Source organism: Pholcus phalangioides, unplaced genomic scaffold (assembly GCF_987345545.1).
Source record: "Pholcus phalangioides strain wild (caught in Gottingen) unplaced genomic scaffold, Ppha-v1.0 ptg000027l_1, whole genome shotgun sequence".
Classification (NCBI taxonomy): Eukaryota; Metazoa; Arthropoda; class Arachnida; order Araneae; family Pholcidae; genus Pholcus; species Pholcus phalangioides.
In genome coordinates this window covers 2,131,799-2,148,514 of record NW_028301617.1, presented here as the reverse complement: position 1 = coordinate 2,148,514, position 16,716 = coordinate 2,131,799, and the positions used below count along the sequence as shown (strand labels likewise).

Sequence of the window (16,716 nt, the reverse complement as noted above, 5' to 3'; positions counted from 1 at the left end):
TCATAAAGAAGCCAGGAACTCTTCCACCTCTTTACGATTTTCGAAGGATTGAAATTTTTCATGGTAACTTTGAATGTGTAGTCCACTGAGGTTCCGGCACTTGAGTATGAACATCTTGAAAAACTGTGGATCCACAGTATCCACGCTTTCGATCATCAACGCCTTGAGTTTAGGACTTGGATTACCATGTACGAAGCTCTTGAGCATACCAGTGACATCGCATTTACAACCTCCGAGATAGAGATACTGCAAGGTGTGTTTCCATTTCACCACCGCCCGCTCAACTGACTTGAAGTTCTTATCTTTATCTGGGGGATCTTTGAGCTCTAAGTCGAGAATCTCGACTCTGTCAGACGGGATTCCAGAAATGTCACCGAATACCAAATCTGTATTCTCGTCCAGCTGCAGAAACTCCAGCTTCGTCGAGTTCTTCAGCAAACTGCATGCATCCATCCCGTGGAAGTTGCTCTCAAGGGCCCTGAACATCTTCAGGTTCCCGAAACCTGAGGAACCGTCATTCCATCCCTTGGTGATGAGATCGCAACTGGAAAATTCCAGGTCTCGCAGTTGGGGGCAACCACTTTGGAGCTTCTTTATAGGAAACACGACCTTGACCGAAATGAATCTGGGCCACATGTTCATGAACTTGAACCCTTCGAGTGACGAGCACCTGCTAGCGACCTGTGCGATGAACTGCTCCGTATCCCTCGGGTGACAGTAGCTCAGGTCTAGGTACTTCAGTTTCGGTCCGCACACGGCCAGGACCGGATCCAGCTCGTGGAGCGTTATGTTAACATGGTCGTCGCCGTGGACCCTTTGCAGTCTCAGGCGCTCTAGGTTCGGGCAGTGTTCAGCCACGGTCGCCATCATGCCCCGGTTGATGGTGTTCTCGGTCATGTCGAGGGCCCTCAGGTCTCTGATGTTCGGGAGCACCTTCGACAGGTCCCGCCTGTGGACGAAGCAGCATGGCAACTTGAGGCTGTGGGTGTGGACGAGGAATCCTCTGTTGGAGAAGGACTCCAGCTCCGCCCACGTGAGCTTTTCGATGTGTTCCCAGAGCGGGGACGCCGAGCAGAGCTCCTTCCACAGTTTGCACACCGGGGCGATGTTCCTCAGGAACTTGGCGCGACCCTCGGACTCGATGTAACGCGAGAAGATCTCCAGCAACAGCTCCGGAGGCAGCAAATCGTTGATTGTCGACATTGTTGAAAATAGTAATCCGAGCGTCCCCGCTTTTTCAGCACACGATAAACAGGTTCAAAGCTGCATCATCATGAGCTTCCAAGCGGCTTTGAACAGGTTCGACGGACACCACTACAACGTCTACACAAAAGTCAAGTAATGGTGTTTCCCGCGCACGGCGCTATTTACATTCGATTTAAAAAAAAACAGTTAGAGGGCCCAAGGAGCTATAGGGAAGAAACCAAACAACGTTCTGCCGGCAGAAGAGTACCTCTTCGTTCACACAGACGACAGGTGGACATTTACAAGAAATACCTGACCAAATGTCCCAGTTTTGAAAAGTAAAAGGGAGGGGGGCTGTTGAAATATTACGTCCGCAGATTTTGTAAGCCATTTTTGACCCTGTCAGCTCTGCAACCCCCCTACATCCTAAATCCGGGTTTTCCTAGGAGCAGGTTTTCTGTGCCGAGTGCAACGTGAATCACCAAGCGCGACACGCCGTCCACTCACCAATAAATTAAAATCAGTATGACTGTTTTCCTACAGAGGCACAACGCGGCTCACGACAGCGCTTTACGTCGGGCGTGATTAGCCGACTGCTTCAGCCGGGTTTTCCTAGGAGCAGGTTTCCTGTGCCGCGTGCAACGTGAATCACCAAGCGCGACACGCCGTCCACTCACCAATAAGAAAATCAGTATGACTGTTTCCCTACAGAGCGTAATGCGGCTCACGACGGCGCTTTACGTCGGGCGTGATTGGTGGACTGCGTCTGGAGAGTCAAATGCGTCGTGCGCTGCGCGTTTTGCCGATATTCTGTTCATATTCTTGTGTGTTTTCTTTCCTTTCCCTTCAAACTGGAGCATGCAAACGACAGAATAGCTGATGCCAAAGCCATATACAAGGATGACGTCACTCTCCGCTACCATACGAAGGTTTTTAACAACTGGCTGTTGCGAAGATATATTTCGGAAAGAGAAAAATTCAACTGCTCAGGCCAAGCTCACAAATGTCAGAAGTTGTGAGCTTGGCCTGAGTCTGGTCCGGCCGTCCATGTAAGGAGGTCCCTTTCAGTGTACACGAGCTCCAAGGAAAGATTGAGAGATTCTGTGCCTCTGTAGTCTAGTGCGTTCACCAGGAAAGTGAAAGGACGTGGGTTCGATTCCCCGCAGGAGCAGTTGAATTTTCTCTCTTTCCGAAATATATCTTCGCAACAGCCAGTTGTTAAAAAACTTCGCAAAGCCATATACTTTATATAGCCGCCCTGATCTGATGCGCCTCGCTAGGAAAACACAAACGCGTAGCGTGATTATGTAACTCGTTTCTGTCGGCGCGAAATAGTCTAATTCGGTTCACGCTGCGCAACAAATTCCCTTCAAATCGAAGCATGTAGACGACAGAGCAGCTGATGCCAGGGCTATAAAGCCTGGTTTTCCTAGTATTTGGTTTTTTTTGCACCGCGTGAACTGAGTTGTTCCATTGCACGTCGTAGGAAACGTGTTACATAATCACACTACGCGTTTGTGTTTTCCTAGCTTGGCGCATCAGATCAGGACGGCTATGTAGTATATGGCCCTGGCATCAGCTACTCTGTCGTCTGCACGCTCCAGTTTGAAGGGAAGGGAAAGAAAACACTTAAAAAAAATGAAGACAAGATCGGTGAAACCCGCGGCGCACGACGCTTTTGACTCCTCCAGAAGCAGTCAGCCAATAACGCCGGACGTAAAGCGCTGTCGTGAGCCGCATTGCTTTCTGTAGGAAAACAGTCGCATAGATTTTCTTATTAGTGAATAGACGGTTTGTCGTACTGAGTGATTCATGTTGCGCGCGGCACAGAAAACCTGCTCCTATGAAGACCCGGCTTTAGCAATAGGTGATCAGAAGCCAATCACGTTGTCCCGTTGAAATTAGCTGTTATGCCCTTTAACTCCCTTCTCTGCAGGGGGCTCTTTAATCTGAATCGCGAACTGATTGCCAGCTCACGAATTTTTATAAATTTCAGTTGAAACAATTTTTTATTCGGGATAATTGTAAATAATCTTAGATAATTTTTTTCTCGCCCTTTTCCTTGACGTCGAAAAGGTGATTTCTATTCATCATTTTTCTGAGGGTCCCCTTCATATGGTTCAAAGTCAGAGTTTCCCTAAAGGCACGTATACACTAGCGCGCGGATCATGCAATGAAAGCATTCGCAATTGGTTGTTCAGTAATTTGTACGGTGTTGTGAACGATTCTTGAGCTGTTTTCACTAGGCCCACCTGGAATCGGTTTTTTCAACGAACACAAAGGAAGTTTGTGTACCCACGAGCGGATTAGAACCGCTGCAGGGGGTCGTGCGTTGCAAGATTGGCTCGCTAGTATATACGCGCCTTTAGATTTGGTGATATTGAGCAAAACAACATATGCAATCAAAATTTTCGGGATATTTTTCAGTTCTAAACTACAGTACAAACATTGCAGGATAGGAAATCTCCGCTTCAGCTGCCCGAAACACCTTTCTATGGTAACGTTTTCTTTTTTCAGAAGGACATTGAATTTCTTTTCTACTCTCTGCTGCATTTGAGAATGGAGTCATCAGGCAAGGTTGTAGTTCATAGCCGACATCAGCCACTAGAACTGTGTCCTGCATTTTATGCATGGCTTTTCTGACCGTAGAATTTTTCCAGATTCGGGAGTCGTGAACAGATCCAGGCCAACTAACATCAACACTCGTGAAAATTTCTCTGCCATCACAAGTTGCTTGGATATTTGGAGTTTGTTTTCCTTTACGGTTTATGTACTCATCGCTATGGATTTTCGGTTTCAGTATTCCTACATGGGCACAATCAGTCACACCAACAGCTGTTGGAAAGCGATATTTTCTCTGCCATAATTCCTTTCCCCTCTAGTATTTGATCTTGCGTAGTGCAGAATTTTATTCAGCTATCGGCTTGCGCTGTTATACGGTGTACGACAGCACGTACAGTAAGCGATACTGTAACTTGTGAAGTGATACTGTAATTTTCCTTAGTTCTTTACAATACAAATTTGTATTGTTTCGGGAGGCTTATCGGCACGAGTTCCGAAATTCGTGCAGTTTATTTCCATATGTGAGTTAGATAACAACTAGTTCTTACAATACCTTATCGACAGTAATACTGGATAAAATCATTGTTAATGTGGTATTGTTAAAGCACAAGAATTACTTGTTTACGCGCGCGCGCACACACACATATATATATATATATGAACAAGACATACGAACAGATACATAAACTCAGTGCACCTAAGATGATCAACCCCACTCTGTTCAGAGCTTCTAAATTAATTATTACATTTCTCATGGGCGGGCATGCATATACAGTCAAACCTAGTTAGTGCATCACCCGGTTATCACGTCATTCCTCTTACCGGATCACTTTTTGGAAGTCCCAATTATCTTTATGCATGAATTGGCACAGCTATGGCTTACTCCGTTTAACGAGTCACTCCGCTTATCAAGTCATATTTTTGCTCTCCCAAGAGTGACTCATTAACGAGGTTTGACTGTATTTGCAGTTTCTTTTTTTTTTTAATTTAGGCATGGAGATTTCTTGGACGAAAGCTCCAACAAATGCACCAGACTTGAAAACTCGTTGCACCGAACTTCGTCAAAACTTCGGCGATGATCCAGGGGCTATGGCAGGGGTGTGAGAGCGGCCTATTAAAAACTGTTGAATTCATCTGCTCTTTTGAAATTTTATGAATGAGCTACAACTCGAAGGCATGTTTTCGGAAGCGAATTTACAACACATGGCCAGAGTTATTGTGCATTTTCAGTGCAAAGAGAAATGTTTGCATTATCTTCTCTTATATTTACGAATTAAAGAGTGGTTTCAAAGCAAAGGTAGAGGAAAAAATTACGATCCATGTACACTGAAATATCTCTAGACTCTGTTTCCACTACAAACAAATCAAAAGTACAAATTACTCAAATTTCTTGCTGGTAATTCAAGAATTATAAACTAAAAACACACTGAGTATTTATAATAATTCATGCTCTAATACATTTCTCAGAGTGATTTACAGGCCACTGCACATTATCTACAGGTCCCCCCCCCCCAGGTTATTTATATTGATTTGTACGAATGATGGTTTTTTTATACATTGTAGTGTTCATATAATTTCTGCATTCACAACTTCATTTTTCAATAAATGACCTCCAATGAAACATTTATTTTGTTTTCAACAGTGTCACTTTCAGGCTTGGCGGAATCATTCACGGCAGGAAGTTTCTTGAGCAATAAATTCGAAGATGAAGCCAGATTTTCACCAAATCGCAATGCTTTTCACTTTTCATACAGGTCTACCGCAGGCTGCAGACGCACGTGGCTTTAAGTAATTTTTTCAAGACCCAAGGAGACATCCAAAACAAAGGACCTCCACACAAGCAGACGACAGGTAAGATCGTAAAAAGTGAAATTTTCCACACTCCACTTTATAGTAATGTGCTGCCATCTGAACTCAAATTTAAAAGCGACTCATGTGGTGATGCTGGAGTTTAAAGTAAAAAGCTACATTCTTTATTCTGCTCGGTTCCTTATAAACAAAGCTCATAAACTGAACTGGAAGTTTAAACTAAAAGTTTGGTTATTTTATTTGAGCATAAGGAGACGTCCAAAACAAAGAACCTCTTAATGAGCAGACGACACACAAGAAGTCGGTTTGTTCGGTTCCCTACAAGCTAAACTCACAAACAGAACTGAAAGTTCGAACTACCAGTTCCGTTATTTTTTCAGGGCGCAAGGAGACGTCCAAAACAAGTAATCTGGAGAGAAGCAGACGACAGAGATTATATATTACAGGAGGAAGCATCCATGAGCCGTTAAAATCCAAAAACGGCTCCGTGGTATGATTGGCTGCCGATGATGTAACAAAAATGAATGGGTTACCGGCTGCGAGGGATTTGGTTGAAGAAAGTGAATTCGTAATTGTCATTCCATGACGAAAATAAACGGCCAACAAACAATACATTCTCTTTCGACTACTGTTGATGCGTTCAGAACGTGAAAGCACTCGGCTCAACACAAGGGCGTAGCGAGGGGGGGGGGGGACTTGGGGGGTCTGGTCAATACCTTCTAGAGCAGAGAGATACCTTCTCTCTAGAAGGTATTGGTCTGGTCCCCCCCCCCCCCCCGAAATGTGAGAAAATGACCGAAAAAATGGAAAAAGATGGCCAAATCCATTGTTCTGTCACTTTGGTCTCCTCTCCCCCCCCCCCCGAACGAAATTTCTGGCTACGCCCCTGGCTCAACATTCTTCGCAATCATCTGATTGAAAGCTATTGACATGAAATTGAATAGGAGCAGCATGTATTCTCATCGATCCTGGGTGAGTTGATTCGTTTGTTGAAATTATTCGTAATAAAGTGTCGAACTTCGATTTAACGAATTGTGTAAAACCGGCATTTCCATACCTTAAATTGAGAAAATTGTTTTATCGGGAGGGGAGGGGGCGACATTAATGCAGATATATGCACAGAAACAAAAATAAAATTGCAGGGCAGGGGCGTTCTAAGAGCATCACGGGCCCCAGAGGCGTACGCAGTGCCGGGGGGGGGGGGTAAGAACGTGGTCGTTATAACGTTTGTTCACTGTATTTCCATTAATTCATTTAATCTACGTAAACAAATATCTTTAGTATCTGACACATTTCTTCGTGGAAAGCAAACACAAAGCTAAAACTTTTTTTTGTTCACCCCACCACGAAATCGCCAGTGGCAACAACTTTAAAATGACTGGAAATGGAAATTACGCCAGAACCTTAACCCTTTAAGCAGTTTTTAAAGTTTTCCCGATGTGCATCGCAATTGCCACTTATGTTTATAAAAGTGTGCTAAAAGAACCCGAGATATTTCGGGGTGACCAAAATAAAGTAGATCAAGATTAACAAGATGTCTCAAGATTGCTGCTGTAAGGGTTTACTGTGATTTTTGTGGGGCCAAGTGTGATTTTGCTGCTCCCACCACTAGAATTTGATTAATGATTTTGCAACTGTGTTTTTTTTCCCATGTAAAATTAGCGGCCCTTCTGAATTTTGTTGCCCCCCCCCCCTCCCAGTTCTGGTCCGAGTTGTGTTTTGAAATACGTGATTTTCTTTTTTTGTAGATCTTGATCTTTGGAAGGGCAGTCAAAATATTTCTATCAAAAGCAGCATCAGAATGATACAAAATGAACGTGGGAGACCTTTGTCTGTCATAGGTCAGGAAATTTCACCAGAAGATGCACTAGCCATAGAGGTTGCGAAAGTCAGGGTAGCGGAAAGATGAATGTCTAGTGTCCTGCTGAAATAATATTATTTGAAAGTTCAGGAATCAAAGTACAGCACTGGCAAAGTCACTTTGGGCAAACCTTTGGCTCTTACCAAAGCAGAGAGGTAAGAAATTGTGATTCTTCTCCCTTCCTTAATGCATCTTTTCTAGTTATTGAGCTTATACCTAATATATAATGACATGTTGGTAGCAATGAAGTCATTAGCACGCTAACCTACATTTTTCTATATTCAATTGTGCCTTCTTTTTTTTTCAAAAATGTTATAACCATGAAAACTACAGAAACAATCTAAAAATCAATGTTATATTAGAAATAGTACCATGGGCCCCCTCCACCAGGGGCAGCTCGAGCTTAACTGCGGCCTGGGCGCAAAGCCTTGTGTGCTGCCCCTAAAGAAAACTCTTGCGAGAGAGGCTGACATTAGGGTTTCTAAATTCCTGACATTTTTGAGCCTCCGGGAACAGGATATTGTATTTCCAGACAATTTGGGAAATCACTTATTTACAGTGGAACCCTGTTTATATAACTAATTTATAATACTTTCTCATTTATATTACGTTTAGGTTTAGCCTCAATTATTCTCTATACTTTTTTAAAAAAAGTTATATTTCATTTATGCATCATATAACTTCAACTACACTATGTTTTCACTCCGATTTGAATCCCAAATTTTGGCAAAATTATCATTTCACTCAATTGATGTACATGGGATTTTTTTGAAATCTCACTTTACATATTGTGTATGTAAAACACTGCAATTAGATAAATAATTAGATTTTTATACACCTTAGGTTTTGGTTTATGACACTTAACAATAAATGGCAAAATATAATAAAATTTTGCAATGATACAGTCAATAAATTTTTAGAAATAGTGTTTTAAACCAAAGTAAAATGTCAGAAATAACATTCTTCATAAAACGCCGTTAAAATTTTCATTCACAGATTACATGATGTAAGAACCAGGGTTGGGAACCAGATTAACATGTTTTTATATTTTGAATTATAATTACTGAGCACAAAATATCTATTTTGATATTTTAAATTTTCTGATCTACCCACAAAATTTTATTCCATATAAAATTTCTCGTGTAGCATCTGTTAATACACTAATTGTGCTCATTTATTCTCACCTAAAAATTTCATATAAATCCAGAGTTTTAACAAGTATTTTTAATCAAAGAACTGACAGGACATGATGCCCATTGCATATTTAGATACAGCTTCAGTCAAAAAAACCATTGCATTATAAATGCTAGTAAATATACCATATCATAGTAAAAAAAAACTTATCCTTACTCATGCACTAAGCTACAAGAGTTTCTTAAGCATCATATACAAGCCAGCACTGTCAAATTAGAGAAAATTTTAGTCCTACAATTTATTATTTTGATTGCTAGATATATTCTAATGTTATGCATAATAAGGGTATCGCTTTGAGTATCAGTGATTATTTAGATAATTTAAATAATAACAGAAAACAACATTACATATATGATGTAAAAGAACTTTTTTAAATACCTCTCTGTTATGAAAAGAGTACAGCAGATGATTTATATCAATACACATATATAAGCAGTTAAAGAAATTTTGGAGGATCAAGAATATCATCTTGGATTGAAGAATATTAAATCATTCCATAGTTTTTCGTTCAGCATTTATGCTATGCTTTATTAAAAAGTGTATATTTATTAAAAGTGTATTTGTAAGAAAGAAAACATATATTGTCCAAAATAATTCTTTAGAGTAGAAAGTTATTTTACAATCATATTAAATATTTATTCTTTGTATAACAGTCACTTTGAACATTACATGTAATTAACATGTGCATTTCCAATGAGAATTTTTATATTGAAAAGCAATATTTGAGGTTTTTGATGTGAATGTGTTTAAACCGTCAAAAACTTGCCAATCCTGGTAAAAATCCTGGTTAAAGTGGGCATAGCTTCGGTTCTAAGCGTCAAAGGCCTGGTTTGGAATCACAAAAAATGGGGTTTTCATAAAAAATGAAGAAAAAAACAAACCAATATTTTTTCTTCCAAAATGAGGACTCGTATAGCTTCTGATAACAATAACCAATTGATAACTATAGCCGAAAAAAACCCAGAAGCCAAATGATGATCTTGAGTCCTACTTGGTCAAACAGGATACATGAAAACAGGGCAACTCCATTTTACATATATCTCAGGGCTTGACAAATCTCAGTCGACGTGGTGATTATAAAATAGGTAAATGGTCGCCTGAAATTCATGTGATTGTTAAAATGGAGCCTAAGGGTGGCACAGAATTTTCTGATTTTATTGCAGTGTGCCTTTCTACATCAGGAGGAGTCATTAAGTCTCTGAAAAGTCGAAAAACATCATTTAGGACTGTTTTGAGGAAAAATCATGCTGGGTTTTTCCCCTTTAAGCTAAAATCTTTTTTTTTTAAATTCAGTCATGTGTTTAATTTATGTACTGTATGTGTTTCATAGATCCCTCGAGACAGTCTTTCAAGCAAAAACTGGATTTGGATGAGAATTTGAAGTTTCTTTTTTTGATCTTATCTTTTGTGTGCCTGCATTGCCTGAAGTTCATTACAAAAGCAGCTTCACACGTCCATGGATTATAGCAGCTAATAATATTCAGATAGCCTATCGATGTCATGTGCAAGCAAAAATCATCATCCAGAATACAGAAATGTTTGTCAATGGGGGTGGGGGGTGTTACATTTTTTAATCTCCTACAAAAGTATGGGTTAAACCTCAGCTTCTAAATGGGGGAAAAAAAATAACAAAAGCCGTAAGTCCTGATAACTATCAATTAACTTTTGCCTATGTTACAATATTGGTCCATTCTATATTTTATATTAGTGATTGATAGCAATATCCAAATGATAGCATTATGCATGATTTCAATGAACCGCGTCCACTGTATTGTGTAAGAATTATTTTGGCCTCCTCCGATACCCTCCACCTCCCTTGTCAGCAAAATTTTAAATATATTATAATAATGATTTCAAATATTTTCAGAAAAAAATATTACAAAAGAAAACACCTTTTACGTGCTATTGTAATCATTTTCAATTAATTTAAATCATTTTTTTAAAGGTTGGTAACTCTTAAAATTTTTTCTGTAGGAAATTCCTTTCCCCTCTCTCAGAAGTCAATTCTGCTCAAGTATATTATAGCACGTTATTTGTTCCATGCATGATGCTTAGGTGAAAATGAGGTTTCACCTGTTCTGCCATCTTTTTAAAACTATCCCATCTCTTTTGGAACACCATCTGTTTGCTCACCGTCCTTGCTTGAGTTAAAAACCTATTCCCAGCATCAGTCCTCGCTTGGGAAATTTCCCTGTTGTGGTCTTTCAGTTTGTATTTGTATTATTAATTGTTAAATGAATGTTTTTTCATCATAACTGCTTGTCTAGTATTTTACAATTGTTTTCATTCTCTTTTCAGATAAAATGAAAGCTGGGATCTTTCTCCACAAAACACTAGATGATATCAGAGATTCATTAGTTTCAGTTCTGGAAATTAAACATTTAATCACCAAAAAGACAACATTCAAAAGGAGTTTGACACTTTTATGCTAAGAAAGTAGAAATGATCAAAAGTTTAGAAAGTCCTTTGCATGTGCATAGTGGCTGCAATCATACGTATTGTAAATGAACATTAGTTGATATTTTGTCATCAATAAATACTTCAACTTTGATTTATTTATAAAAATGGTGTGAAATTTCCATTGAACTCTCAAGACTTGCTAGGATTTGGAGCGGAGGTGCTTTTGAACTTTTTCTAAACAAGTCTGATTCCTATATTGCTTTTTCGGCAATAATGGTAGCCTATACAAAAAAAATGTTATTACCCTTTCAGACCTTGAATTCAATGATAACACACCTACAATCCTTGAAGTCAGGGCTGAACTCACTAAGTTAAAAAAAAAAAAATCTACAGTGAGAAAAAGTTTACCACATTTGTGCTTTCTGGGATCCAAGTCAATTAGCTCGAGAAAAACGCCAGTGACACAATATTTCTTGCACTGTCTTTACAGCAGGGGGGCCACTAACTTTTTTCCCATAATATTTAGTGCAAAGCAATGTAAAAATAATAGGTTGCTTGTTTTCCCATCCAAGCCATCATTCCTCTAGTGATTAAAGCACAAAACTTGGGTGAAACCTGATAATGTGACCGCATACAAACAAACGAAATTTTGAATGGCTCAATTTATTTGTGCAATATTTACAATACTTCAAGTGTAAAACCAAAGCATAGAAAGACTGGCACCGAAGAATTTAATTTGATAGTTTGTTGTTCGAACAACATTTCATTTTGTGTCAACGTCTGTTTTCCAGCAATTAAAAAAATCTGCCAAATTACTGATCTCCCTGTTGGTCTCTGCTCAGTAGCGTACACAGGATCTTCTTAAGGAGAGGTGCTCATTGTTTTTCACCGCAAAAAAAAAAAAACACCGATAGCTTGGGGAGGGCATATAGGTTCCCTGAGCACCCCTCCCCCCCTTGCGTAGGCTTCTGCTTGGGGGTTTTGAACCCCATCTTGCGTACGTCAGCGGTTCTGCACTTTTTTTTTTAGTATGTTGCACATTAGTACAGCATACTCAGTATATATATAATTATGAAAACTAATTAAAAATATGAACATATAATAAATAAAAAATTATGAAAATTTAGAATTGTAAGAGATACATTATTAAAATCTAATGTGAGAGTTAATTATAACCCCATTGTTGAAAATTTAGAATGAATGAAAGAAATACGCAATTGAAAATTTATGACAAGTAATTATAAAATTGTATTTTTGAAAACATTTTGAGAATCAGTAAAAGCCTTCAATTGTCCATCAGTGCCGGGAGGGGGGCCATCCCCTCAAAACCTAAGAAAATGACAGAGATATATGTTATAATATGGTATATTCGTTTGCTCTCTATTACTCTGTCCCCTCCCCTCAAAAATAAATTTCTGGACAGGGCCGCAACTATAGATGCTTAGTTAGCCGATGCAAGCACGCATTTTGGTGCCTCGTCCTTCTAATATTGAAGGTGGGGTTAATAGATTATATTTGCGCCCCCTCTGGTCCGGGGCACCAAATCCGTTTGCTGCCCTGGTCCTGGGGTCCATTTGATCTAGTGGCTCTCTTATTGTTAAAACACTATACTGATAAGAATCATGACGAAACTTTTTTCGCTTGGAAATGAAAAAAGTTTAGTCCGTGTGATTACACGGACCAACCGGAATCTTGCCATTGGCCCTTCGCTTCAACATTACTTTAATGCAAGGATACTCAATCTTTAGGAGAGCGCGGGCCACTTCCTCGTTGATTTGAAAATGTGTCACGGGCCACTTAGTTCATGTGGAGATGTGCCGTGGGCCACTTGAGCGATCTGGGGCTGGGCCACGGGTAACGAGTGATATGTGGAACTGCACCGCAGGCCGCTTCCGTGCTCTGGAACTGTGCCGCACATCACTTAAGTGATCTGTAAATATGTTGGGGGTCACTTGACTGATTTGTAAATGTGTCGCGGGCCACTTGAGCGATGTGAACTGTTCCAAAAGCCCCTTAAGTGATCTAAAATGTGCCGCGAATCACTAAAATGATCTGGAAATGTGTCGGGTTCGCTCAAGTGTTCTAGACCATGCCGCAGGTAAGTAATCTGTGTATATGTCGCGGGTCACTTGAGTGATTGATGTTAAACTGTTCCAAGAGCCATTCAAGTTCTCTGTAAATGTGCCACGGACCGTTTAAGTGTGCTCTGGAACTGTGCGGCGGTCACTCAAGTGATCTGAAAATTTTTACAAAATTAAGTTTCAGGTCGCAGGAGACATCAGATAAGTCCGAGGACCACAGTTGGCCATGGTTTGAGCATGGTATGAAACAACAGCACAGTAGTATTGAATGCAACCAATATCTCAAAACGAGAAATTTCATGGATGGGAAATTTTCATTAGAATTTAAAAATTCACGGTTTGAAAAAAACTTTTTTCTCTCGAAGACGAAAATCCACAAAATGCGTATTTTTACTAGAAATGACGTGATAACGGGGGAAATTTTGCAATCTTCTGAGTTCTATGTAACTTTGTCCCGTAAAATACAGATTACATGGTCGTAAGATTTCCAGATACAGTTCTGTTTTGAAAGATAGCAACATAAGGTCATCTTGGCGACTTGTTTCTAAGATGGAAAAGTATAATTTCTTGCCAAATATGATAAACTAATGAAACCACATTAGTACGTCTATACTGACGTCACTCCTTCATCAGCCAATCATATCACTGAGCCGTTTTGGGTTTTAACGGCTCGTGAAGCATATTTTCCGATGGGCTTGAAATCCTGATAATGAATCATTATTATGTTCACATGAACAGTTTTGTCACTGCGTTACGCAATGACAAAACCCGTATATACCGGGTGACTCGAAATGTTACGCCGTCCGCCAAAGCAGTTTTTTTTGCCTTGTCGCATTTGCAGCGAATTCACAATGGCACTAACAATTTTAAGGGAATTAATTTAATACTTTAGAATACTTTAAGACATTCATTTTTAAAAATATTGTTGGTGCTGCTATCTACTTTCAAAATTAGAAGTGCCTTACGTGGTGATGGCGAAGCTGGGGTATAAAAAAAACTAAATTCTTCATTCAGCTTCGCTCCTTGTAAACAAAGCTTATAAACTGACCTGAAAGATCAAACTCCCAGTTCAGTAATTTTTTCAAGATCTAAGACCTTTGTCCAAAATAAAGGACCTCCACGCAAGCAGACGACAGGTAAGATCGTAAAAAGGGAATTTTTCCACACTTCTCTTTATAGTAATGTGCTGCCATCTAATCTCAAATTTAAAAGTGACTCTTGTGGTGACGATGGAGTTTAAAGTAAAAAACTACATTCTTTATTCTGCTCAGTTCCTTATAAACAAAGCTCGTAAACTGAACTGGAAGTTTAAACTGAAAGTTCGGTTATTTTATTTGAGCATAAGGAGACGTCCAAAACAAAAAACCTCTTAATGAGCAGACGACAGACAAGAAGTCGGTTCCCTACAAGCTGAGCTCATGAACGGACCTGGAAGTTCGAACTGCCGGTTCAGTTATTTTCTCAGGGCACAAGGAGACGTCCAAAACAAGTAACCTGGAGAGAAGCAGACGCCAGAGATTATATATTACAGGAGGAAGCATCCAGCCACCACGACTGCAGCGACATCAAATGCAAGGAAATCACGTGACTCGGTCAAAACAAACTTCCAAGCAATTTTTCCAAAGAAATGTGCAGTTCGGTCTCTGAATATTGGGTTTTAAGGATTAAAAAAAGGATAGAGAACTCATCTAAAGGTGAAAAAAGATTAAATTATTTATTTCATTAATACTGGAATCATTTCTTTCATTAATTTTCTGGATTTTCCTTCGTTAATTCTGGAAATTTCCTTCATTATTTATTGAATTTTCTTTCATAAATTCTGGAATTATTTCCTTTATTAATTATTATTTCTTTCATTACTTCTGGAATAATTGCTTTCATTACTTCTGGATTTGTTTCTTTCATTACTTCTGGAATAATTGCTTTCATTACTTCTGGATTTGTTTCTTTCATTAATGCTGAAATTATTTCTTTCATTAATGCTGAAATTATTTCTTTCATTAATGCTGAAATTATTTCTTTCATTAATGCTGAAATTATTTCTTTCATTACTTCTGGAATAATTGCTTTCATCAATTCTGGATTTGTTTATTTCATTAATGCTGGAATTATTTCTTTCATTGATTCTGAAATTATTTCTTTCATTGATTCTGAAATTATAGCTAATTAATTCTGGAATTGTCTCATTAATTTTGGAATTGTCTCTCATTAAATTTGGAATTGTCTCTCATTAAATTTGGAATTATCTCTTTCCTTCATTCTGGAATTATCTTTCATTAATTTTATTATTATATCTTTCATTAATTTTATTATTATATCTTTCATTAATTTTATTATTATATCTTTCATTAATTTTATTATTATATCTTTCATTAATTTTATTATTATATCTTTCATTAATTTTATTATTATCTCTTTCATTAATGCTGAAATTATCTCTTTCATTAATTCGAGTCACGTGATGTTCGACGAAAGATGTTGGGGGGGACACCCTTCTCATCCACTGAGCTATAAGGTTTACTTATAGCTCAGTGTTCTCAGCACTGCAAAGGCGGAGACTGCTGACGTCATACTCTCTCCAGTCGGGGCTAGAACTCCTTAATACACGTATATGAAGGCGTCTTAGTCGGGGCTATAGCCAGAGCCACTACAATAGGGCGACTATCCAGTCGCCTTAGTCGGGTCCACTGAGCTATAAGTCGGGCTAAGACGCCGTATAAAGGGGTTCTAGTCGGGGCTCGTTATCCCCCAAAGCCGCTTGAAAGGTCTCTTAATGCAGCTTTGTTATCCCCGCTTTCCAGTAATATAAGCTCGACGGAGGCTTGATTTATATACTGTTGGTGCTGCCATCTAATCTCGAAATTTCAGGCAACTCGATTTTATGCGGAAAAAAAATTATTTCTTTCCACAAAAAAATTCGGACAATATGGATGATCGAACAAATAAGTGAAAATACGGATTATGTGGTCTTCAGATAGGGTTACCAGATTCAAAACTGAAAAAGGGAGGACGCCTGGTGCGAACCTTAGGCAGTACCGTCTCAACGCATGCCCTCCCTCACCCCGGGCCGTACCCGAAGGGCCTCATAAAAAATATGACAAGAATTTATGACTGTTCAATATGGTTCGAGCCACGATCAAGTGTCAGCACTTGGACCATGATAATTATTATTAATTATATATAAATTTTGTAAAACAAATTTAAACGCCATTCCCTCTCAATGGATCCTGTTTGATTACGATCCAGACTATCAACGCGTTCCTGAAATAATGAAAAAAAAATGAATATAATAGAAAATATGCATTCTTTTTGTGAATAAACATTTCCCCTTCAAGATTTACGTTCGTAACTCGAAAAGTTTGAAGTCGGGGAGCAACTACATAAAATGTTTTAAGAGGGGCCGCAAACATTTTTTTTTTCATTGGGCCGTGAAATTCTCGTAAGCACGGACCTGTCTCCGATTTTTGAATTTAATTTGATCATTTTTGTCGCACCACGGTCATTTTCTGCACACGAGGGCTAATTAGACCGGGACCTACAATTTATTGCCGATTCCGAACGGCAGGCTTGTTTTTTATACAGGTTGGTGCACTAACCCCTCGACCTCGATGAGGGACTTTTTGA

The 16,716-nt window shown here is 39.1% G+C and overlaps 1 protein-coding gene and 1 long non-coding RNA gene across 2 annotated transcripts; one reads left to right on the top strand and one right to left on the bottom strand.

The window, feature by feature from the left end:
- On the bottom strand, window positions 1-1,203 carry LOC149068041 (F-box/LRR-repeat protein 6-like). The gene has a single exon (XM_089251890.1). The coding sequence runs from the start codon at window positions 1,201-1,203 to the stop codon at window positions 1-3; it is 1,203 nt and encodes a 400-aa protein (XP_089108016.1).
- Window positions 1,204-6,414: 5,211 nt separating this feature from the next.
- Window positions 6,415-11,130, top strand: LOC149068040 (uncharacterized). The gene is made up of 3 exons (XR_016195193.1): window positions 6,415-6,528; window positions 7,305-7,572; window positions 10,910-11,130. It is a non-coding gene; the product is annotated as an uncharacterized LOC149068040 (long non-coding RNA).
- Window positions 11,131-16,716: the final 5,586 nt, after the last annotated feature.